The sequence below is a fragment of the Ambystoma mexicanum genome, chromosome 2p (assembly GCF_040938575.1).
Source record: "Ambystoma mexicanum isolate Mex_15411 chromosome 2p, UKY_AmexF1_1, whole genome shotgun sequence".
In the NCBI taxonomy this organism is placed as follows: domain Eukaryota; kingdom Metazoa; phylum Chordata; class Amphibia; order Caudata; family Ambystomatidae; genus Ambystoma; species Ambystoma mexicanum.
In genome coordinates this window covers 1,472,354,281-1,472,378,482 of record NC_090923.1, presented here as the reverse complement: position 1 = coordinate 1,472,378,482, position 24,202 = coordinate 1,472,354,281, and the positions used below count along the sequence as shown (strand labels likewise).

Genomic DNA, 24,202 nt, shown 5'->3' with positions numbered 1-24,202 from the left:
TTCCAGTCCCAAAAGCCCTGCTTTTATGCAGCACACCCCCATTCACTCAGCCTAGCTGTCAATCAAACATGCTAAGTGGTGAGCCGGCCGGCTCACCACTTGGGCCAATCACACAAGAGTGCGACTTGAGTTACCAAGGTAACTCAGTCCAGGGTGCCTAAACCCCCTCCCGCACCCCCTGTGGCACCCAGACAGAGTGGCACCACTTTTGGAGGCTTCTGTGGAGAAAGCCGCCAAAAAAGTGGAACAAAGGGCTCGACTTGGGTTGGAGTCACAGTAGAGAACACAAACACCATTTTAGAATCGAGTTCTGGCAAAAAATACCACCCGGCGAATTAATATTAAATAAATAAACCGGCGGTATGTTCGAGGCTATGAGAATTAAATAATTAAAGTTGGTAGCCTCGAACAATGGAAAAATCCCATAGAGATATATTCACGGTCAAATATAAAAAGTAGTATCCACTGCCACCAGCCAAAACTCGATCAGGGGGGACGGAGACGTGCCCCCTCGACTAACAGACCCCAGGGCAATTGAATTGCTCCGACCAGTAGGTCCACAATATGATGGTTTGCACTGGTTTCTGTTCATAATTTGGGACTAGTAAAGCCAATGGTGACTTTACATGCCCTGGGAGTCAGTAGTCAGTCCCAGGGTATGGAGTCTGTGGTGGGGTGTCACTATGACACCCCTGTGTCACTGCACTGAGGGTGCTGTGTAACACACATAGTGAAAACACTGATACCCTATGGAGTAAAAGACCCCATAGCCCATAAAACACATTAACAGTCAAAGGAACCCCTCAAATCATGTCCAAGAGTGTGAAGAAAAGAGACTCACTCACAGCCTAAACAGAGAATTCTCCCTAACACCAAGCTTTACACATTTCCTTCTGGAACTGGCCTTCGCCTCACTCCGGTCAAACTGGTGCTCACTACCCTTTGCTCAATATAAGGAGTTGTGGAAAGACCCTGACCATCATACCTTCCAAATCCCGCCAGCCCAGGTCAAATACATCAGCCTGTTGCTGGGAGAGAGGGCACGAGAACTGAGGCACCTGACAGCTGACATTACTAGGATGTTGCAGCTTCCCAAACTGAGCTATGCTTACATTCTTAGTACTATCCTAAAAATGTACCCACACTCCTCAATGTAACTCCTTATGGAATGTCCTCCCGTGGACACTGGAATCCTGCCTTTGATGGACAGGGATAGACTGCAAAATGAATGTGCCCTCTCTTCTGCACTGATGCCTGAAGAATTTGCCTGCAGCACATATGATCTGTTACATATCTATGGACACAGAAAGGTTATGTAAACTTACTCACCATTACAAAGCCCAGCATTTGATTGCCCAGGTCCTAGGTAACCCAAACATTACAAAGCCAAAGACAACTACCTAAAGCTTAGCTAACACAACCAAAGGTAAACTGAGAAGTTTCAACCATAATGTATTATCCATATCACGTCACTACTTTTCTACTAGCTCTTAGATCGTTTGACCAAAATCGGACTTTGGACAACATGTTTTTATAGGGGGTGGGAAAGTTACATGGCACACCCTTTCTTCATGCCCTAGAGGGTTTCTGGGGACGAGGGACACTTGCCCGCAATGCAATGTACCACCTGAGCCTCTACTTCTTCCCTAAACCCTATGTCATGACATCTAAGGTAAATATTAGTCAGCATCTCTAATGTGAGCAGCTTCCAGATAATCTATGTGAGCCCTGTTTCCCTCTGTTGGTGCATCAGGTCCCTGGCATTTTTCTCTCCACCAATCGCCCTTGTTTAGGGACTATGGCTGTGGTTCTCACTACCAGTATTTTCGTTTTCAAATTCAGCTTTCTTTTCACACATACTTGTGAACTTTCTCATCGAGCTCCAAAGTCTCATCCAAATTCTCAATGGTTCAACATAGAGCCACCAGAGTGTCCAAGTGTCCTGCTGCCGACCGCAAAGGCACCTGGCTGAAAAATCGCACACTCTCTACCACTGTCAATCCGGAAAAATGAATACCCTTCATTTGAATGATAGACGTAACTTGATGGCCGTGGGCCAACCGTCTTATGCACCGAATTGGAGAAATATGAACTGCTATGCTTGACCGACAAGCGGCCATTTTAAATGTAGTAAGAATCGCCATTTTGCTTGTTAACCATTGCTCATTGCTTTTTGTCTAAACACTGCTTTGCAGCTTGCAATTCTTGCGAATTCTGCTTACTCTGCTCAACTGTTAACATTGTTGTCTGAATATGAAAGGACAAGGTCGCGGGACTGAAGAGTTTGCTGAAACTTCTCATGAGTAGCCCAGAGAGGAATGCCCACGCTCCCTCTCTGTAGCCTTGGGAGGAAGCTGCGGGGCATTTAATCACTTCACAGCTGCCAGCCAGTCTCGTACGATGGTAGAATATGTTAGAATAATACAGTTAAAGGCTTGAATTATGCTTCTCTTACGGCCCCCCTTCGAAAAAACCCTTTAGAACGTGTCGGCTCCCAGGACACGAATAGTACCTCATAGATAGCAAAGCTTGGATGTGGCTCTTCCCCCGTGTACAGATTGCTTCCAAGAACAGAACCACCGTGTTCTAAAAGATGCCTCCGCACTTTCTAAATTGCACAGTGTTACTAGAATAGACATCGAAAGCATTATAATCGTCATACTCGTCGGATATGTCCATCGTCATCCCGAGTTCAAAGGAACTTAATACAGAGGGGTGTTGAACTGATTGTATGATATGCATTTTGTATATATGTAACTGATGTACGTAATTCGCTCTCTTGCAACCCTCGAGGTCTAGGAAACTCGCGTCGCGGGGCGTGAGATCAGAATTGGCCAATTGATACTATCTTTTGCTTGCAATAAACCCTAGCATTGGGAATTTGAAACCTCGTGTCTGGCGCATCTTTTCGTGTATGGTCATTGCCTTGTTTCCATAGCACGAGGGACCCCTAGGGACCCCTTTCACCACCACCACTCCATTGCTAATTAAGCAGAAATACCAATAGGGGAAAAAATCATCCAGAAAACATTACAAGCGGAAAACAACCATGAGCCGGGAAGCAGTCTAAAGTGGTAAAACCAATCCTGTTCTAAGAGAAAGGAGAAACTAGGACATTTTCAGTCCAAGCTTAATCCCACTAACCAGTAGGACTATAAAAGACCACAGCCCTCTTTGTTATGAGCTGCAGACTGCGGTAGAGTCAGAAGAGAGAAGGTGTACAACCTGGAGAACTTGGTAACAGCTACCCTCAGACAGTGGGTAAGACAAGTTCAAAATGGAGCCTAGAGAGCTTGCTCAGAGATATACTTCAGACACTGGGTGAGACCAGACCCGGTGAGAGGCCAACAAACTGGCTGAGAGCTATTTGCAGACACTGGGAGAAATGAGACCAGACCCACATGGGGAGGGGCTTGATTTGAGCAACTTCTAGGCTGTATCAGTATCCATTTTGATTATATTAATAATACTACACTGGCATTCCCGTTCTCACCTCCGCCATACACTTCTATTCATCAGTAAAAACTAGACCTGTAAGGCAGCACACACTGTAACTATTGCCTGCATCAGTGTTTTACCCTAAAATCTCCATGCCTATTTGTGTTCTCAACTCACCTGAAACTCAAATATAATTGAAATGCTTGCTTGTTTATTGTTTCTATTCGTCCCCCATACCAACTGTAAACTCCAACCTCCTAAACTGTCTATTACATGATGATAGCTGTTGCACAAAAATGCCTCTTTCCACTGTATTGATGAATGCCAAAATTAAAGACTTGGTTGCTAAGTTGTAGGGGAATATAAGCTGTTTTCCGAGTAACATGACCATTGCGTGCCCTGAACATATTGTTTGATTTTAATACACATTCACAACATGGGAACATTTTATTGATGTTGTATTTAGATTGTTAATAATAAAAAGTTATCAAAAATAAAAATTATCAAAAAATGGAGCAAAGATGGACCTTGGATTGTAACAACTCTACAGTGAATCATTTGATTAGGAATTTTGAAAGGGGGGGGAAATGAGATTTATTTGCAGAGGCTAAATCACCTTGTTCAGCACTGCAGTGAGCAAGGAGTTGAGGTAATCCCAAATGAGCAAGTGTTTAGGATTAGGTGGGATGAACAAGGTTGAATTTGTATAAGAAAGGGGATAGTTGGGGTGGTAGCCCTTAAATCCGCCGGTAAGGGTATTACCGCCGCATTTAAGGGCTGGTCCTATCACGAGTCTGACAGCATTAACCCCAGCTGTGAGCTGTGGGTAAATACGCTGACAAAATGCAACTTTTTGGCACAATTACAGCTGACAGTATTAGCACGCGGTAATTGCGCCAGAAATGCCCCATTTAGTCGGATGGACCCATTGGGGAATGGGACGTTACCGCTACCGCCAAAACCTGTAATCTGGCGGTACCGCCGGACCGGCGGACGGTAGAGCTATTTGCCCCGGGCGGTATCCCACCGCCAAACTTGTGATGAGGCAGATTGACATACATAATATAGGAATATTAGTGTAGTCACAATTGTATGTGTACTTACCTGGGTGCTATGCACAATTGTATATTCGTCCATCTTCAATGTATGTATGTATTTACTTTGTGGAGAAGCTGTAATTGCAAAATAATGTTTTAAGTGATAAAGAATCATTGTAAGGGAGTGTAAAATGTGTATTTTGTCATTAACAACCAGGGGAAATGACTGCAGCATCTGAGGTTTTATTCAGTGGAAACCAGTATCTGGAAGATAACCGGTCAATAGAAGAACTCGAACGCCAGGAGGAATTGACAGGAGGTGTGCATCATTTTTTGTTTTTTTTGGTTTCGTTTTTAAACATACTAGAAGTCATGTTTTCTTCTTTGATGTTAAATTGCAGGAATGATTAATCTGCAGGTAATGCAAAATGCCTGAATAAATGAAAGGATGAAACGTGTATATAAGCAGATACCAAACGTGATATGTAAAAATAAGGAAACTGACAAACATGTGCTAGCATATTTGAACTGCAACTGCAGAGGAAGACATTAGGATAACAGAGCAGATCGCAAAGGAATGCGCAAATAGATGCTTGAAGTTGGGAATTGGAGAAAGGTGATGAGAACATTTCAATTCCAGGTCCAGATTATTATAGAACATGCCACAAAAAATATGTTTACTCATTAATCCCTGGTAAGCATCAACACATTCACAGAACTACTTGAAGGTGTGCAAAATGCATAGCAGAGCAAAGACGGAGGGCAGTGAAATTCACTAGAGGAAGAGATTTTGGGCCTGGACTGAGAGATCACCTTTGTGATGCAGGTGTGCCTAATGCCTTTTTCGCCTATGAATTTATTTCTTCTTATCTTACTGAATATATTTAGATTTTTTGCTGACAACCTTTTGACTGTACCAAGAGGAAAAGAAAATTGCCTAGGAGGATTTTGCTAGCTCCAAAACCCAAAAAGTCAATGTTGGTGGGGGCCTCAATCTCTGGGTTGAAACCTCTGATCAATGAGATTGAAGTGTAACTAAGCGATTTCCAGTCAGAAAGGCAAAGCCTGGAACGTTCTTATGGTCCCAATGCATCAGGCTGGGAAGTTGACATAGCCAACCAACCCCTCCCTGGGCTAATCATGTACTTTTGACATCTGCCTTGCATCCTTTGGACTAGAACATAAGGTAAAAAGTCCCTACCGGTTCATTAGACAACGTGGAACAGTTTGAGGTTCCCATATTCTCTATCCACCAAGAGGGGAATGCACATTTTGAACTCTAACATTTGGATGGTTTTACTCTATCCCTCACCTTGCAACACATTTTATGTTAGTTTTGATAATTATATATCAGAGGAGGGCACAGATGTTTTTTTATGACAGTCCCGAAATTGCCAGTCAAGGCAAAAGAGAGCTGGGACGCTTTGACTAACAAGGCTATCCATTGGATACGACATATCAAAGGCTGCTGCTCTATTATAAGAAATTATATTGTTGCTATGAGCAGATTTTCAGACCCTTTAAGCCGCAATCACAGAGTAGTCAGAGTAATTCTGATTAATGAAAGTCTAGAACAAGGGCTCATGGCAATTGATTTCAGAACGTACCGTCTGAGAGGATCAAACATCGCTCTCTGTAAATCTTTTAAGAGCTGGTTCAGTGATGGGAAGGCTCATCTTTACAGGGCCCAGGCCTCCACCAATCCAGCTTGTAATAGACCACTGAAAAGGGATGGTGCTATAACATCTATGTATGTGGTAACAAGAGGGCATCAAACTTTGAGAAAGAAGAATTGATGTTGTCTCCCGTTTGCAGAGCCAATTATACGCTTGTATCCCTTCTGTCTATGAAGATAATCTTTATATCTATACTTTACTGGAATATTGCAGGCCTTGCTTCTAAATCTGAAGACCATTACTGGCAAAAGTATAGTAAACCTCATTCTATTCATTTTTTTCCAAAGAACGTGGGCAGCAGTGGCATTATCTAAATCATCATTCCAATATTTTAGCTTTCCAGCCGTAAAAGGAAGTAAAGGCTGACCAAGTGGGGGCTAGTGATTTTGGTTCAAGTAAAGTCCACCGGGCCCACAGATCGAATGTGTCAGTGTTTTAAAAATTGTATTATTTAATATATATTTGAGACCATTTAGTGGAATAATTGACCTAAAGCCATTAGATGAATTAGAGTGTTTAATTTTTAAGTTGAGATCTTCTGTCCCTTCACACGAAGAAGAAATATTTACAGTAGCTGGTGATTTTAATGGCCAATTTGAGCAGTGCACTCAATTTGGGGTATTTGTGAGAAGGCGGACGTAGTACGAAATGTCCCTGATCTACTTTTGCCATACCCCAAGCAGGTTATCTCTGTATCTCTCAAAATTCCAGAATTAGGTTTAATGACTTTAAATGGCTGCACCTTGAGTGATCGCCCAGCAAAATCATCCTCAAGATAAGGCCATGAATGTTAAAGTTGTCTGCAAAGTTGAAAGTGATCATGATCCAATATTTTTACATGTAAGAACGTAGATCTCCCTGCGCCGTTGTGTGATATGGGAGTAGCTAGCAATAGGCATAGAATAAAGTGTAACGCACTACTGTTACATAATGTACTACCTTCAGTATACAACAACACTTTGCCTATGTTAGCGTTTTATAGAGATTTTCGGGATGCTAATTCAGTTGACATAGACCGCATTTTCTCAATTGTTATGCAGATCCGTTATCCCTTTTTCCATTACCTCTAAGCCAGCTACTCAATCAAAATATCCTGCACCCAGAGACTGGTTTGTTAATGAATGTAGGGAAGCCAAAAAAGCACTAAATGTAGAACTTCAGGCTCATACGGGTTCTAACCGCGACGTAGTGACCAAATTGTGAGGCGAGCACAAAACACTAATAATGGAAAAGGCTGCCTAAGATCTTCTTTTGGCTACATTAATGTGGTCTAATAGAGGAAAAAGGGCAACTTTTATTGTATTTAGAGGCTCATTTTTTATTTTACCCATAATTTGACGGCGGGGACCCATTACGTTTACACCTTAGCGTAAGCGGGTCTCTGTGTCCAAATTGTGGTCATTTGCACTGCGGGATGCAAATGGCAAAAGGTGGCATGCCCTTCACATTTGCACTCCTCAATGCGAAGTGAGTAGACGCAGCCTTGCATTGTTTACGTTTGATTGCGAGCGACACTTGCCATGCTCGCATGCCAAAAGGCACTCACAATTACAATTAAACGCTGTTCGATACGCTAGCATATGCGCATGGTAAGCAGTTTTCACAATAAAATATAGACGTCAGACATGCAAGCATGTCGGCCTGTATTTATTTGTAATTGTAAACGCCGCCACCATGCGATCATGGCATGCGGCATTTGCAATGGATCCCTATAGGGGCTGCCTGCTTTATGCTTCTGTATAAAGCTCCAGCATTTGCACCGCCATGAAAATCCATGCTGCTGCAAATGCTGGAGCATTTGTATGCCAGAAAGGAATGAGGTGGCAGTAACCCAAGTTGCGTTCCGCCCCTCCTCTCCAGCATGCAAATGATTGAAAATGAGGAGTAACGTTAATGGAAGGCATAAAAAACTTACGCAAGGCTTTTTTTTTAAATTACATTTCTTTAAGTATTTTTTAAATTGTACAGGTTACAAAACAACCAAACATTAGCAAGTAAATCGCTTCATGTGTTACAAACATAGAGATTGCCATCGCTGACACCCTGCTTTAATTGCATATTCGTGTGTCCCAATCTTGCGCCTGATTTCGGCAGAGCCACTAAATACTGCTTCCACTAGAGCTCAGTCCGCTAATTTTCAGTTCCGGCGCCATAACGCGTGGAATGCATTTGCACCAAGTTTATTTCTAGGGGGGTTTGTTACCATTCTCCAAGGTGGAGCGCCCATCCCCGGCCATCCACCATATCCGCCACTCATGACTCTCATATCATTCTGTGCTGCATTCAGAACTACCTGTCATCCGGTGGCGGAAATATTGCCAGTTGCAGGCTATCCCATGCCGCAGCCTGGTTGACTGACCTTCGTCTACCCCTCTGCTGGTGTCTGCCCCGGCTCTTAACTCCTATATAATTCTACATTAGCTTATCTTACAACAATGAAACCATCCCCCATAGCATTACCTTCCCCCACCCGCCCTCCCTCCCATCCCAACCTCCGATCCCTCCCTAATCCCCCTCTTGACCCCCGAGTGCCATCTCTTCCCAGTTGCTTCCCGTAGCCCCCTCCGTCTCAGCACACTTCACAGGGTAGAAACCACTACCTTTCAATTTTTTGATCTATAGTCCCCTTGCCCCCTCATCTTGCGTTCTTGGCCCTGAGACAATTCACAGAGGTTTTAAATCCTGGGTGGATGCCAGCTCATTCAGCAACTGTCCCCAGTCTACCACCAGCACGTTTTCACCTTCCGGGTCCCTATGTTTATTCAGGTAATCCACCTCAGCGAGTCCCCACCTGCGTACATCATGAAGCCATTGTCTCACCGACAGACCCGCCGGTTTCTTCCATTCTATTGTAATCCGCCGTTTGGCCAAGGTCAACAGAAATTGTGTGATTTTGTTCTGGTTTTTGTATCTCTTTGACCCCAGTAGGAGACCCCACAGACACACCTCGTGAATACATTTGTACCTACTTCCCACCAGAGCATTCAATCGGTCCACCACCTCTCTCCAGTATTTAGCTACGACTGGACAATCCCAAACCATGTGCCAAAACCCGGCATGATCTCACCTACATCTCAGACAGGTATGGGGTGTGGATTGGTTTATCACGTGCAACTTCTCTGGTGTCAAGTATATACCCTGTGTAAGTAATAGAATTGGGTGAGTTGAAATTGCTCCTTCCTAGATGTCTTTTTGACCTGTTCCCACATTCATGTCCATCTCTTTTCCGAAATGGGTGCTCCTGCGTCTCTTTCCCAGCTGCTCTTAACCACCAGCTCCTTGTCTTCTCTTGTTGCCTGCAGAGCCCCATACTCCTGCAACACTTTAGCGCCACCCTCTCCCAATTCTAACAGTGTCTGAATTAGTGGGTTCACCTCTGGCTCCTCCGGGATACTGTCCCACAACGTAGCCATGCGTCTCACCACTTTAACGTACGTGAGGAAATGCCTGCTTGTCACCTGATATGTTTGTCTCCAATCCTCAAATGTCAGCAGATTGCCTCCTTTGAAGAGATCTCCTAGTGTGGTGCAATGTCGCTCCCTTAATGTCTTGAGACCAATACTTTTCATTGCTATTCTACTAGTAGTGTCAAACCTGATTGGCAATTCCCTACTATATAGCTCTTTGGCCACATCTTTCTGAGTAACTTACCTCATACGGTTCTCACTACTTTGAAAACAATTCTATGGCAAGACAGGAGGCGAGCATTATGCTTATACTTTCTTTATTGCTGCTACATGAGCACTTTAAAACAATTAACTTTTAAACTAGGCATTTATGGTTTTACTCTGGCACACCGAGGAAAAAAATCAAATGAAAGTTTAAAATTCAAGAATGTTCAGGAAATGTTCCAAACACACTACGAGCCCCATGATCCTCTGGGCTCTGGTAGTCCTGGGCTCCTCTCTTCCACCTATCAGGAGGCTGAGGGAGGTATAAGATCCTTGAACCCTAGGTCCCTTCCTCTTTTCTTTTTGCTGCCTAAACAGATAAGTGACTTCTACATTTTACCTACATATACTAGAAAAATTATTTAATGAATGACGTTACTATCCTTAATATATGTATTAAGATAGCGTTGGCGCATTCCACTTTCATGTTTTAGCCAGAACGTGTTCTACAAAAGTATCCCCTTTAACTCCTATGGGCCCCCACAACAGCTCTGGCCCCTGTCTCTCTTGCTTAATCTCACCCAACAACCCTATCAATTCCCCCCCTGCAGCTGCCCGCCAGTATGCTATCACCTGCAGCTGTGCGGCCATAAAGTACAATTCAAAGTCTGGCATATTGAGTCCCCCGTCCTATCGCCTTTGGTGTAGTGTTTGCATGGCCACCCTGGTTTGCCCTGTATGCCACAGCAGCTCCCCTAGTGTTTTGTCCAGCATTTTGAAGAATACTTTCTTGACTACAAATGGGATATATGCGAAATAATATAAAAGCTGTGGGAGGACCACCATTTTACAAAGGGTGGACTCACGCCATCAGTGATAAGGGTCGTTTTTTCCAGAACTGTACTGCATCTCCTATGCGTGAAAGCACCCTCTCCGTGTTATGTACAAATGCTTCCTCCGTTTCGTGGAAAATCTGAATCCCTAAGTATTTAAACGATTCCTGTTCCCCTCGGAGCTCCCAGTCTGGGATATCATCCTACCTCTGTTCTTTGAGACCCGCCAGTGGGAATACCAATGACTTTTCTTTGTTAACCTGGAACCCAGACAGCTTACGGAAGATATCCAAAACCTCTAATATCACTGGCAATTTTTCCAGCGGGACATCCACAAAAATCAACACATCATCCGCATAGAGTGAGATGCAATGGAGCACCCCCCTTGCCCAGATTCCCGTCCCTGAGATGTATGTTCTGAAGTACCTTGCCAATGGTCCCAGCGCCAGGGAGAACAAAATCGAAGTGACCGGGCACCCCTGACGTGTTCCCCACTCCAGGTTCCATCCCTGCGATACCCACCCGCCTGGCTTTACCTTGGCTGTGGGAGTGATATACAATAGGCACAGCCATTTCAGCATCCCCTCACCAAAGCCGCAGGCCTCCAATACCTTAAATAACCACAGCCATTCCAGGAAATAAAATGCCTTGACCGCATCTAATGCCACCAATGCCATTTCCCTACGTGAGTCTTTAGTTAAATCCATTATATGGTGCAACCTGCGTAAGTTCATGCCAGTATCCCGTCGTTCTATTAATCCAAATTGATCTTGACTCCTTGTTGATAGGCGCTTCCCTCGCCTCATCAATTTCCTCTCATCTTCTGCTGTCCCCTCCTCTCCTCCTTTGGCTACCTTGCCCTTTCTCTCCTTCTCCTCCTCTGCCCCTCCTAGGGCTCCTCCCCCTCCACAGGGCGTACCTCTGATCTATACCCCTCCCCGGAAGGTCTTTAAGGCTGGCAACCTCCTTCATCTTGCCACTCTCAACTCTCGCTTTGCTGTTAAACACTCCTCTGACATCTGCCACCACCACGTTGAAGAACTTGACCTTGATGTCCTCGGTTTTACTGAGACTTGGTTCATGGCCAGCTCTGTCACAAGCTTTGACACCCTCCTCCCCGAGGGTTCCAAGATCCTCTCCACACCCAGATCAACCTGGTCCGGTGGGGGCGGGGGGTAGCCCTGATCTTTTCTGAGTGGATCCCTGCCTCTATCATTCCCACTCAGACCTACTCCTTTTTTGAATACCCTGTCTGTAGGCTCTCTCTCTCTCCTAGCCAGTATCTTACCGTGGCTACTATCTATCGGCCTCCTGGTCAAATCACCTCATTTCTTTCTGAGTGGGCAGACATCTCCTCCCTCCTGGCCTCTAGCACCCACCTTCTCCTCCTTGGTGACTTCAGTATCCATCTAGACTCTCTTTGTTCCTCCTCTTTACTCTTCTATGACCTCTGCAACTCCCTCTCCCTGTCCATCCTCCCCGCTGGCCTGAATCACTCTGCTGGGCACACACTAGATGTGTTGATCTCCTCTGACCTCCTCCTCTCCATCCCTCTGACCACTCCTCTCTCTGGAGCGAACACTCCCTTCTTTCCTCTCATCTCTCCCTCTCTTCCCCCCAGGCCAAGCCTACCCCAGCATTGCCACTGACCTTCTCGGACATCCGGCCCATGAAGCTTGTGTCAGTTGAGGCTTTCGCGCCACCTTCTCTCCCCCTCCTCCCTCCACCTCTGGCTGACTGTCATCCTGACACAGCCCTGTCTCTGCTCTACTCTTCTATTTCTGACACCCTTGATGCTCTTGCCCCTGTCATGAGGATCCGTTGGAAGTCCAAAGCCAAGTGCAATTCCTTGTATGACTCCGACCTAGCTACACTTAAACGTAAGTGTAGGGCGGCTGAGAGGAAATGGAGGGTTTCTGGCTCATCTTCTGACAAACTGGCTTGTCGCCTGCTCCAAAGGCCATACTCACTCAATCTCCTCACCAGCCTCACCAGCAAGAGAGTCCACACTCAAGCCCGTATCTCTGTGGCATCTAACAACTCGGCCAAACTCTTTAAAATCTGCAAGGAGCTGGCCACCCCTGCTGCAGTCTCTGCCCTTCCTGTTGCCTCCTAGGCTCTTTGCAATGCCCTTGCCTCTCACTTTATCTCAAAACCCCAGAAATCCTGTCCACCCTCTCTGCCCCTATCTCTCCTCTCCCCTCTCTGTCTGTGCTTGCTCCCCCATGCTCTTTCCCATTTTTTCCTCTTTTCTCCCCTGATGAGGTCTCTAGACAAGTCCGATCTATGAAAGCCTCATCAAAACAGGTTCATCCCAGTTCCTCTAAAACCATCAAGGACCACGTCGATACCCTCGCTCTGGCCCTTGCCGATTTCTGCAACCACTCCTTTGCCTCAGGATCCTTTCCTTCCCCTCTGAAGCACTCCCTTGTGCATCCTCTTCTCCCCAAAGCCTATCCTTCTTGTCCGGATTACTATCGCCCCATTACTCCTTTTCTGGGCAAACTCCTGGAAAAGCTGGCTATTTCTCAGCTTAACCTTCATTCCAATTCTGTTGGCTATTTCCAGAACCACCAGTCTGGCTTCAGAACTGCCAGAAGCACGGAAACTGCTCTTCTGAACATCCGTGAAGATCTGCTCTTCAACCTTGACTCTACTATTCCCTCTGCCCTCATCCTACTCAATCTCTCTTCTGCCTTTGACACGGTCAACCATACCATCCTGCTCCACCGTCTCTGTGATAACCTGGGTATCACTGATCATGCTCTGTCCTGGCTGACCTCTTTCCTCTCTGATCGACCCTCTCAGGTCAAACTTGGTTCTTCCTATCATCTATCTCCCTCTCTACCTGTGGTGTTCCCCGTGGGTCTAACCTCTTGCCCTGGTTTTTTAACCAATACCTGGCAACTCTTGCCCACTGCATTGCCATCTTCTGCTCAAATTTCCAGTGCTATGCAGATGACGCACAACTCATTTTCAGGCTGCCCTCAGCCACCTCCTCTCCACCTCTCTTCTCTGAATGCCTAACTGCCTTTCAAGATTGGTGTGCCACCAACGATCTTTGTCTGAATGCCAGCAAGACGGAGATGCTCCTCATCGGCTCACTTTCACCCACCTTTCCCCTCACTCTCTGGCCGGTCTCTCTTGGACCTCCTCCTACCCATGCCTGCGAGGCTAAGTACCTTAGGGTCATCTTTGACTCCACCCTTTCCTTCTCCGCCCACATCTCTGATGTCTCAAAAAAAGTCCAACTTCCTACTGCACCTCCTCAGAGGTACTCTGCCTCTCCTCTCCTTTCCCCAGAGGCTCACTGTCTCTGAAGCTCTGGTTCTCTATAGGTTGGACTATTGTAACAGCCTCTTCCTAAATATACCTGCCTGTACTCTCCACCCTCTACAACTAATCCAGAACAGGACCGCAATACTTGTCTTTGTCCTCAAGCCCTGGGATCGTATCTATTCAGTTCTGAAATATCTCCATTGGCTCCCATTCCATGCAAGGATTAAATTCAAAACCCTCTGCATTGTCCACATGGCTTTCTGGGGCCTCGGTCCTAAATACCTTCAGCTATCCCTCTGCAAATACCTCCCCTCTCAAGCTCTTCGCTCCTCTACCTCGAACTCCTCAGGGTCAGTTGTTTTTCAAAGAAACGAGCTGGGGGTAGATCTCTGTCTTCGGCTGGGGCCTCCCTCTGGAACAGCCTCTCTGCCACTTTGAAACTTGAGGAGAACCATCTCTGGTTCCCTGAAGCACCTCAAGACCTTCCTCTTTGCTTCTGCTTTCGCCCCCTCTCTCCCATGTTGATCTGCTTTCTCTCGGCACTGTGCACCTGGCCTACCCTCTGTCTTCCGTGCCTTGGTACCTGCTCACCCTGACAACCTCCCGCACTGCCTCGGGGCCATCCCTTGTACTGGGGTCTGTATCTATACCCATACAGTCCCCCCCTTTTTTCTTCCTGCACTTATCAGACATACCCTGTCTGCTGCCTTAAATCCAGTACTTTCCACTTGCTGGCTGCACTACTATTGTTTGTTGTCCATTATTTATGTATTCATTATTATTTATCTATTTTCTCCTTTGCTCAGCACTTTCCACTTCTCCCCCCTCCCATGCACTTTTCCCCTCTCCCATGCACTTGAGCGTTCTCAATGTCACTGGGCCTAGTAAGATCGTTGTTTTTGTTCTCCCTTGTTTCCCCTCCCTTGTCTGGTTGCGCTCTGAAAATTGTGTGTACGAGTGCGATATAAATAAAATATCAATATCAATATCTGGGTGTACCAAGCTAGGAGCCACTCCCACCAACCTAGTTGCCAACACCTTCCCCAGGATTTTCGCATTCACGTTTAATAAAGAAATGGGCCGGTATGAAGCGCACTGCGTCGGGTCCCCCTCCTTCTTTAACAGTACCATTATCACCGCCTCCCTCATTGACTCCGGTAGAGAGCCTTTCTGGAGTGCGTGGTCGTAAACTCTCTTCAGCTGGGGGACTAACGCAACGCTTTTATGATTTAAATTAACATTACACTCCCATTGAACATGAGCCCCATAGTGTCTACAGAGAAACCAAATTGGACTGTGGCAAAGTTAGATTTTGCTATTTCTAAACAAAGTTAGCAAAATCCCTTTACAGCGGCTGTAAAGCGTGGTTTAAACTGAGGCAGAGGTTGTTTTTCCATTACTATCGCAGAAACCAGGTAAGGCACCATGCCTTAACAAATGGCAAATATACCTTTTTCTTAATGATCTTTGTACATGGTTTCGAGGGGATTGTGTCCTCCGACATATTCGACATCTATGACAGGTAATGACCACAGCAGTGCTGATTCAGACATTTTTTTCGCCGTAGGCGTCCTGCGTCGATGACGTCGATACGTTGTCCCTCGAGGACCTCTGTCGAGGGTCGACATCACTGGATGTTATATATAGGACGTGCGGCACCCGTAGCCTCAGTTCTGTTTTTTCCACAAACGTGTTTGCTTCGGAATCTCAGCGCGCTCGATTCTTCTACTTCAAAAGCGATGTCTTCGTCTTCTTCTACCCTGAAGTCGGGCTTTAAAAAATGTCGGGACTGCGGTTCGAAAATGTCCATCACGGACCCGCACGACATCTGCCTCTGGTGCCTCGGCGAAAGCAACGCCACCGACGACTGCGATGACTGCCAGTCCCTGACATTGGAGGCCTTGCGGGAACGGAAGAAATTAAAGGTATGTAGGGTGTCTAAGACCCATAAATCGAAATCCGCCGGACTTTTGACCGACGACTCGAGGGGCGACTCTGCGTCGGCGTAAGTCCTGGGGGTCTTGGTCTCGGAGTGGTTCCCACCATTCCTCTGCCTCTTCGAGGCATTCTCGGAAGCACCGTCACCAGTCACCTTCCCCGTCCTCGTCGGAGGACTCTGCCAGAAGGCGGTTGACTTGTCCCACCAAGTCTTCGTCGCCGGCCGAATGGGATGCATTCCGCCAACAGATGACGGCGATTTTCTAATCACAAGGCACTGTTCCGCCCGTGCCTTCAAAAGAAGCTGGCAAGGAACGGGCTCGGTCTGCAACTCGTACGCCTTCGGGCTCGGGCGGTCGGCGCGATCATCGGGAGCCGTCGCGGTCCCGCTCGGACAAGGAAGATCGCCGTAGCCGTGCCAGATCCAGGTCCCGGTCCTCGACACCATCGAGACCGGTGGATCCTGTGAAGCCTTCGTGGAAGGCGTTGACGCCATTGGCGCTGTGTCCGTCGTGAGACACTCTCGGGGCTCTGCCTTCGAAGAGGTTGTCGACGCCATCAGCGCCTCGGTCGACGTCGACGCTGATTCCCTTGGCACCCTCAACGCCGTTTGTGGAGGATTTGCCAGAGGTGCCCCGGAGAGCTGTGGAACCTCTGAGGAACGCTTTTAGTAAGTCAGTGAGGCCTGTGTTTGAGCCCTACTCTGTTCCACCTCCCAGATTGGATTTGTTCCAACCCTTGGAGTATATTTCAGAGGTGGAGGAAGGGTCTGATGAGGAGATGGTTGTGCCTCCTGATGTCCCTGATGACCTTTTGTTTGGTCACAGTCAGATGGAAGAACTCCGTCACTCCTTGCATGATACCAGTGGTCTTAACACCTCTCCGGAGGTGGAGTTTGGCAGGCCTGAGCCTGGGACGCATGCCGAATCCTCCTATAGACGTCTCATGTTCAGGGTGACTGAATATTTGGGTTGGTCTGCTCCACCTGTTGATTTTGATCAGGATGATCTGATGGACATCCTTGACCAAGGTCCACCCACTGACCCGGTGTTGCCATTTCACATGGCTTTGCAAAGAAGGGTGGCAGCGGCTTGGACTGCTCTGGAGAGTCTTCCGGCAGTGAATAAGTTGCTCCGAAAAAATACCGCCCAGCCAGTAGTGACCCCAGCTACTTGTCAACGCATCCCTACTCCGGAGAGTTTGGTGGTGCAGGTGGCTACGGCCCCCGCAAAGCAGGCTGCATACCCTACCATCCCTCCTGATAGGGACGATAAGCGCTTTGATGGTTGGGCGAAGAAGGTATTTTCATCTGGGGGTATGGCTTTGAAGGCAGCCAACTCCGTTTGTGCCTTGGCGAGATTCACTCACACTCTGTGGAATTGTGCATCTTTGGTGGCTGAGCATATTCCCGAAGGGGAAGAACGGGATGGTTTTCTAGCCCTCGTGCAAGACGGTAAGGATGCCATGTGTGAATCCGTTCAGTCGGGTCTGGACATGGCAGACTGTGTCATCCGGTCCATGGCTGCGAGCACCATGATACGCAGGTTTGCGTGGTTGCGGAAGTCGGGGTTTGCTCCTGATGTGCAATCCCGGCTTCTCAACATGCCCTTTGATGGTGTGCATCTGTTTGGCAGCAAGGCTGACGAGAGCCTTGAGAGGTTGCAGACCTCCAAAGCTGCAGCGAAGTGTTTGTGCCCTGCTGTCCGTCAACCTCCGCCTTTTCGTCCTAGGGGACAGCAATGGAGGGGAGGTTCCTTTCGGTACTACTCTACCTTTGGTAGATCGAAGGGAGCTGCCAGTCAAACGGGCCACCGTAGGAGTACCAGAGGTGGAAAGCAGGGTACTCGAGGTGCCAAAGGCGCTCGGGCAGTTGTTTCTTTGCCATCAGGCACTGCCACAGCCGCGTCCGCTCAGTCATGAGGCCATGTCACATGGTTTGCCGGTTGGGGGCAGACTTGTGCAGCCTCTTGGAGAATGGCGAGCCATTATTTCAGATCGGTGGGTTCGGGAGATCATAGCCCACGGCTACTGTCTTCCCTTTCGGCAGAGGCCTCACGACAATCGACCGGGGAAGCTCTCTTTGAAGCGTCCGGATCCGCTCCTTGCGCAGTAAATCCTATCCCTGCTGGAGAAAGGCGCCATAGAACTGGTATTCAACAAAATATAGGGGAGCAGAACATTAGGTTAACAGGGAATGCCCTTGCTTAGTCAACTATGTAACACGAAAATGTGGGGCACTTTCCAACTGTGGTGTAACTTTAGTGAAAAAACCCGAAACAAGTCTGTTTTCCAAAACCAGGTCAGCGACCTGTTTTTTGGATAAAACCACTGTGGTTGAGAGCAGAGTTATTTTTCAAGAAGATGAAGTACTACTGTGCTTTTTACTGCATGCAGTGACAAGGCTGTGTAGGAGGACAGGAAAGGATAGAATTGAATTCTAATTTATCCCTTCATTTTACCCTCGTCTTTGCCTATGCAGCGCTGGTGTATCGCCTACAAAAAGGAACAGAAAAAGAAGAAACACTTTAACATTCAGCCTTGTGTAAATCATGCCCTTCAACCACTCTCTTCCACTATGTGTTTGCATAGGAAGAGACAAATACCAGAAATAAAAACGGTGCCTTAATACTGAGATGTACAGACATCCACTGGCTTGTGTGTAAGTTTAATGACCCAGGGATTGTGGGTAGACCCTGTGCGCCGAAGTAAAAAAGAAAAGCACAAATCCAGGTTCCAAGAACTCAGAAGTTGTGTTTTAAATCAACATCAAAGACAAAAGACAAAACACACCCCACTTTGCGTTCTCCTAGGTCTTACTGTTACTGCAACTAGTGGGTGGTGGTAAAAAATTGCTCATATATAGAGAGTGAATTGGTATCTAGATGGTAATTGTAATTAGACCAAGTGGGACTCAATGAGAACATCTTGTGGCAAACATTAGCAATGACTAGCTGAGCCCTTGCGAACGTGCAATCTAGTTCTCAATCTAGACGCCCTCTAGATGCACTCCTATAAACCCATAGGACAAGCACTTCTGTTATATATATAGAACTTTCTTTAACGTTTTTAGTTAAATACCAACAGATATATTTGGCAGTATTCAATATCCAGATGAATATGGTATAAACCTGTCCATGGTTGGGTCCCAAGTTGATGATTGGGCCACATATTACAAACTTCCAGAGAAATGATTGCACTCTGAGTCCATGCACTCGCGTTTAATAGAACACACGATTATGGATTGTTATGCCTTATAACATAATATCCCCATCTAATCGTTCCATGTTCGCACCCAAAGAACATCTGAATGACAAACTGCAAGTCCCATATCCTAGAGAGAGAGGTGCCTGTCTTCCGGATTGTATGCGCACGTGTCATTCTTACACACGTGACACCCTCGGCATCCATGCTCACACCCCAGGAATAGCTGAATGGCAAGCTGTATGTCCCACCTCCCAAAGAGAGAGGTGCCTGACTTCTGGGTCGCACGCGCGCGATACACCCTTGCACACGTGACGCCCTCGGCACCTATCACATGACCCTTGATGTACTTAACAACGGTTCCTACATACACTTTACCGCGTAATCAGTTCACGATTTCGGGAGAGCAGGGAGAGAATCGGCGCATTTAAAGCAGTCCGGTAGGTACGAGAATCCAGACACTGCACTTATAAATACAGTGCGAAATGTATTTAATGCCTCGGGGAATGGATTAGAGCCTCCCTAGAGTCAAGGCCATTTGCGAATTTACAATCGTCTGTGTGACAATATTACGCCACTAATAGAAAGTGACGACAGCCTTTGTTCTCTTTCCTTCACTTTCTAACTAGGATCAAGATATCTTACCTGTACCCCGGGGACATCAATTGTCTGAACTCAGAGGAGACAATAAGGCCAAGTAGCTTTCAATATTCAGGTTAGTGGCCTTATTGGGTCTCAATTCTGATAAGACGAACCATACTATTTGGACTATTTTAGACCATGATAAACATGATGCATTGACTAGTAATAACACATTGCATGCCACAATATGCACATGAAAACTCTTGCTTAGTTTGTACCCATGTGTACTATTGGACAAAATGTAGAACATCTAAGTAACAACTATGATAAGAGGTGAAACCACACCACGCTCAGCGTAGCGTTTTTTAGAATATGAATAGCACTAAGAGTACTTTCATTCATAAGCCATTCACTGGCAGTGAATAACCAACGGTGATGTGTATATATTTTGTGTTTTACACAGGTCACCCGTCTGTCTCAGCCCCGACAAACGAAGGAGGTGGTAAAGTATTAATCACCCGCTTCCCTTGCCAGAAATCAACATGTTGATACAGAAATTAGTAGATTTACCTTCCTGTTGACAATACCAAAAGACTGTCCTGAAGAAAGTGGCCATAACAAACATGTGCCGCTGAAACCGGTAGACAGTAATTGCTACAATTTATAGATACCAATTCACTCTCTATATATGAGCAATTTTTTACCACCCCCAATAGTTACAGTAAGACCTAGGAGAACGCAAAGTGGGGTGTGTTTTGTCTTTTGTCTTTGATGTTGATTTAAAACACAACTTCTGAGTTCTTGGAACCTGGATTTGTGCTTTTCTTTTTATACTTCGGCGCACAGGGTCTACACACAATCCCTGGGTCATTAAACTTACACACAACCCAGTGGATGTCTGTACACCTCAGTATTAAATTTTATTTCTGGTATTTGTCTCTTCCTGTGCAAACACATAGTGGAAGAGAGTGGTTGAAGGGCATGATTTACACAAGCCTGAATGTTTTATAACATCTAGAAGTAGATAGTGTTTCTTCTTTTTCTGTCCCTTTTTGTAGGCGATACACCAGCGCTGCATAGGAACAGCCGAGGGTAAAAGGAAGGGATAAATTAGAATTCAATTCTATCCTTTCCTGTCCTCCTACTCGTTCTTGTCACTGCGGGCGGTAAAACCCACAGTAGTACTTCATCTTCTTGAAAAATAACTCTGCCCTCAACCACGGTGGTTTTATCCATAAAACAGGTCGCTGACCTGGTTTTGGAAAACAGAATTGTTTTGGTTTTTTTCACTAAAGTTACACCAAAGTTGGAAAGAGCCCCACATTTTCGTGTTACACCATACAACTGGTGCCTGTAGCGTAGAGGAACAAGGGATGGTATTCCCCTTATTTTTTCATCCCGAATTAGGACAGGGGATTGAGACCCATCATGGACTTGCGTCGGTTGAACAAGCTCCTCAGGAAGGACAAGTTCAAGATGGTAACTCAAGTCATCCAGGCCCATCAGCTTCAGGATTGGTTGGTGTCTCTCGACCTCAGGGATGCTTACTTTCATGTGCCAATTCATCCCAAGCACAGGAAGTACCTGAGGTTTGCCATTGGCGACTTTCATTTTCAGTTTCGGGTCCTGCAGTTCGGATAGACCTCCACCCCGAGGGTCTTCACCAAGCTGATGATGGTGGTGGCAGCGTATCTCAAGAAAGGGGGGAATCACGTCTACCCCTACCTGGACGATTGGTTGATCAGGGCGCGCTCTCCTGAGCAAGCCCTGGATCATCTGTCCGTCATCTGCCACTCCCTTCACAACCTGGGCTTCTCCCTTAATTTAAAGAAGTCCCATTTGACACCTACCCAGCGGCTCCATGACATCAGAGCTGTGCTTGACATATCCCTGGGGCTGTGTTCGCCCCCCAGGTGAGGGCTCTTCACATTCTGCAGATGGTAGACAAATTTCAGTGTGCCCAGAGTCTCCCGGCATTCGAGTTCTTGAGGTTGCTCGGCCTCATGGCATCCTGCATTTTCCTGGTGCCAGAGGCAAGGCTGCTGATAAGATCTCTGCAGTGGGTTCTCAAGATGCAGTGGTTTGCAGTTCTCCGGCACGATGTCGGATCCCATTCAGATTCCACCCTCGGTCAACCAGGATCTTCTGTGGTGGGCCGTCGAAGGAAATCTGATGAAGGGAGCTTTGTTTTGGCAACCGTGGTCGGAGGTGACCATTGTGACGGACGCATCCCTCACGGGTTGGGGAGCTCATGCCAGCGAGTTGACAGCCATCGGCCGTTGGAGTCCAGACTCCACATCAATCTGTTAGAGCTGCGGCTGTCAGGCTAGCTCTGAAGGCTTTTCTGCCGTCTGTGCGGGGGAAGAGTGTCCTGATTATGACGGACAATACACGGCCATGCACTACCTCAACAAAAAAGGGGGGGGCAGGGTCACTCCCATTGTGTAGGGAGGTGATGCAGCTCTGGTTCTGGGCCATCCAGCAGGAAATTGCAATCTCGGCATTTCATCTGGCCGGAGACGAAAACGCGGCGGCGGATGCTCTGAGCAGGCTGAGCAGTCTCTCACGAGTGGGAGCTGGCTCAGGAAGTCCTTCTGGAGATCTTCGCTCTTTGGGGAACCCCACAAGTGGATCTCTTCGCCACCAGTGTCAACCGGAAGTGAAAGAGATTCTGCTTGCAGGAATTTCTTCTAAAAGGAGGCTTAGGGGATGCGTTTGTAGTGGAGTGGTCCTTCCCACTGCTGTACGCGTTTCCTCCAGTCCCCGTCATTCCGCAAGTGTTGAGGAGGTTACGGAGGTTCTGTTCCATATGATCCTCATTGCTCCGGCATGGGCCAGGAGAACGTGGTACCCGGACCTTCTAGACATGTCCATCTGCCCTCCACGCCGTCTTCCCTACTGAGATGATCTGCTCTCACGGGATGGGGGTCGGGTTCTCCATCCAGAGGTCAAGTCTCCCAGTCTTCATGCTTGGTATCTGAATGGTTGAGGTATAAGGATTGGGACCTCCCCGAAGGCGTGATGGAGGTGTTGCTTTCGGCCAGACAGCCCGCAATGAAATCCCTGTACCGTTGCCATTGGAGAAAGTTCTGCGACTGGTGCAGGGTACAGAACGTGGATCCTTTCCAATGTTCCATTCCTTTGGTTTTGTCTTATTTGCTTTCCTTAGCCCACAAAGGCCTGCAAGTCGGTACCATTAAGGGTTACCTGGCGGCGCTCGTCTGTGGAATGTTCTTATTTTAAGATTCTTTTGATTTCACAGTTTCTAAAAGGGCTGACTAATGTGTTTCCACCATCACCTTTCCAGGTGCCAGGATGGGATTTGAATTTGGTTTTAAAGTTCCTAATGGGGGCTCCGTTTGAGCCCTTATATTCTTGTTCGTTGCGACTGTCATCCTTTAAAACTGTATTTTTAGTTGCGGTTACTTCCGCACGCAGAATGAGTGAGTTGCAGGCACTTTTCTCCCAGCCACCCTTCACTGTGTTCCATAAGGACAGGGTTGTACTTAGGGTGCAGCCTTCTTTTCTTCCGAAGGTTGTGTCGGAATTCCATTTGAGCCAGAGGGTAATTCTTCTGGCGTTTTATCCTCCTCCACATCCTGGTAAGGAAGAGGAGAGGCTCCATAGGTTGGATCCTAGGAGAACTTTGCATTTCTATCTCTCACGGATGTCCCAGGCCAGAGTGGACCACCAGCTCTTTGTTGGTTATGCTGGAAGGCGTTTAGGTCAGGCTGTTTCCAAGCAGGCCTTGTCCAGATGGATCATTTTGACGATCTCCGAGTGTTACCGTTTGGCGGGAAAGGACCCTCCAGTAGGCTTACGGGCTCACTCTACTAGGGATGTGGCTGCCTCCACTGCTCGTCAGAGGGGCGTTCAGATTCGCAATATTTGCGAAGCAGCCACATGGGCCTCTGTCCATTCTTTTGTGAGACACTATTCCTTGGACTCCATCCATGGGCAGGATTTGGTCTTTGGTAAGGCAGTCCTCTATTCAGCAATTTGATTGGGCATTCTAATATTCTAAATTTGTAAATTCTTTTCCCACCTCCATACGCTGGTACTGCTTTGGGAGTCTGTCATAGATGTGGAATACGTCGGAGGACACAGTCCCCTCGAAGAACAAGTTACTTACCTTATCTGGTAACGTTCTTTCGATGGGATGTTCCTCCGACATATTCCACATCGAACCCTCCTAGCCTGCCCCTCTACAGAATTTCTTATGCGATTGCAGCTTACGTTTTCTGCAAGGCTTTATGCAGTCATACTGGCAGGAGATTGGTGCCACACGTTCTAGGAAAAAAACTAAAACTGAGGCTACAGGCGCCGTGCGTCCTATATATAACATCCGGTGACCTCGACCCTCGACAGAGGCCCTCGAGGGATAACGTATCGACGTCATCGACGCAGGACGCCTACGGCGAAAAAAAAATCCAAAGCAGCACAGCTGTGGTCTTTACCTGTCATAGATGTGGAATACATTGGAGGAACATCCCATCGAAAGAACGTTACCAGATAAGGTAAGTGACTTGTTCTTCCTTTCCTGACAATGGGCCTCATTACAAGGTTGCCGGTCCGGAAATAGCCTTGCCGGTTCGGATAGTCAGAGT

The 24,202-nt window shown here is 47.0% G+C and overlaps 1 protein-coding gene across 12 annotated transcripts in view; it reads left to right on the top strand.

Moving 5' to 3' along the window:
- Positions 1–24,202, top strand: part of LOC138567640 (zinc finger protein 391-like) — a 954,911-nt gene that overhangs the window by 774,474 nt on the left and 156,235 nt on the right. For all 12 annotated transcript variants that reach the window (XM_069646091.1, XM_069646090.1, XM_069646086.1 and 9 more), the window contains one exon: positions 4,693–4,794. In XM_069646091.1, the coding sequence (XP_069502192.1) occupies positions 4,693–4,794 (102 nt within the window). The remainder of the gene's footprint in view (positions 1–4,692; positions 4,795–24,202) is intronic.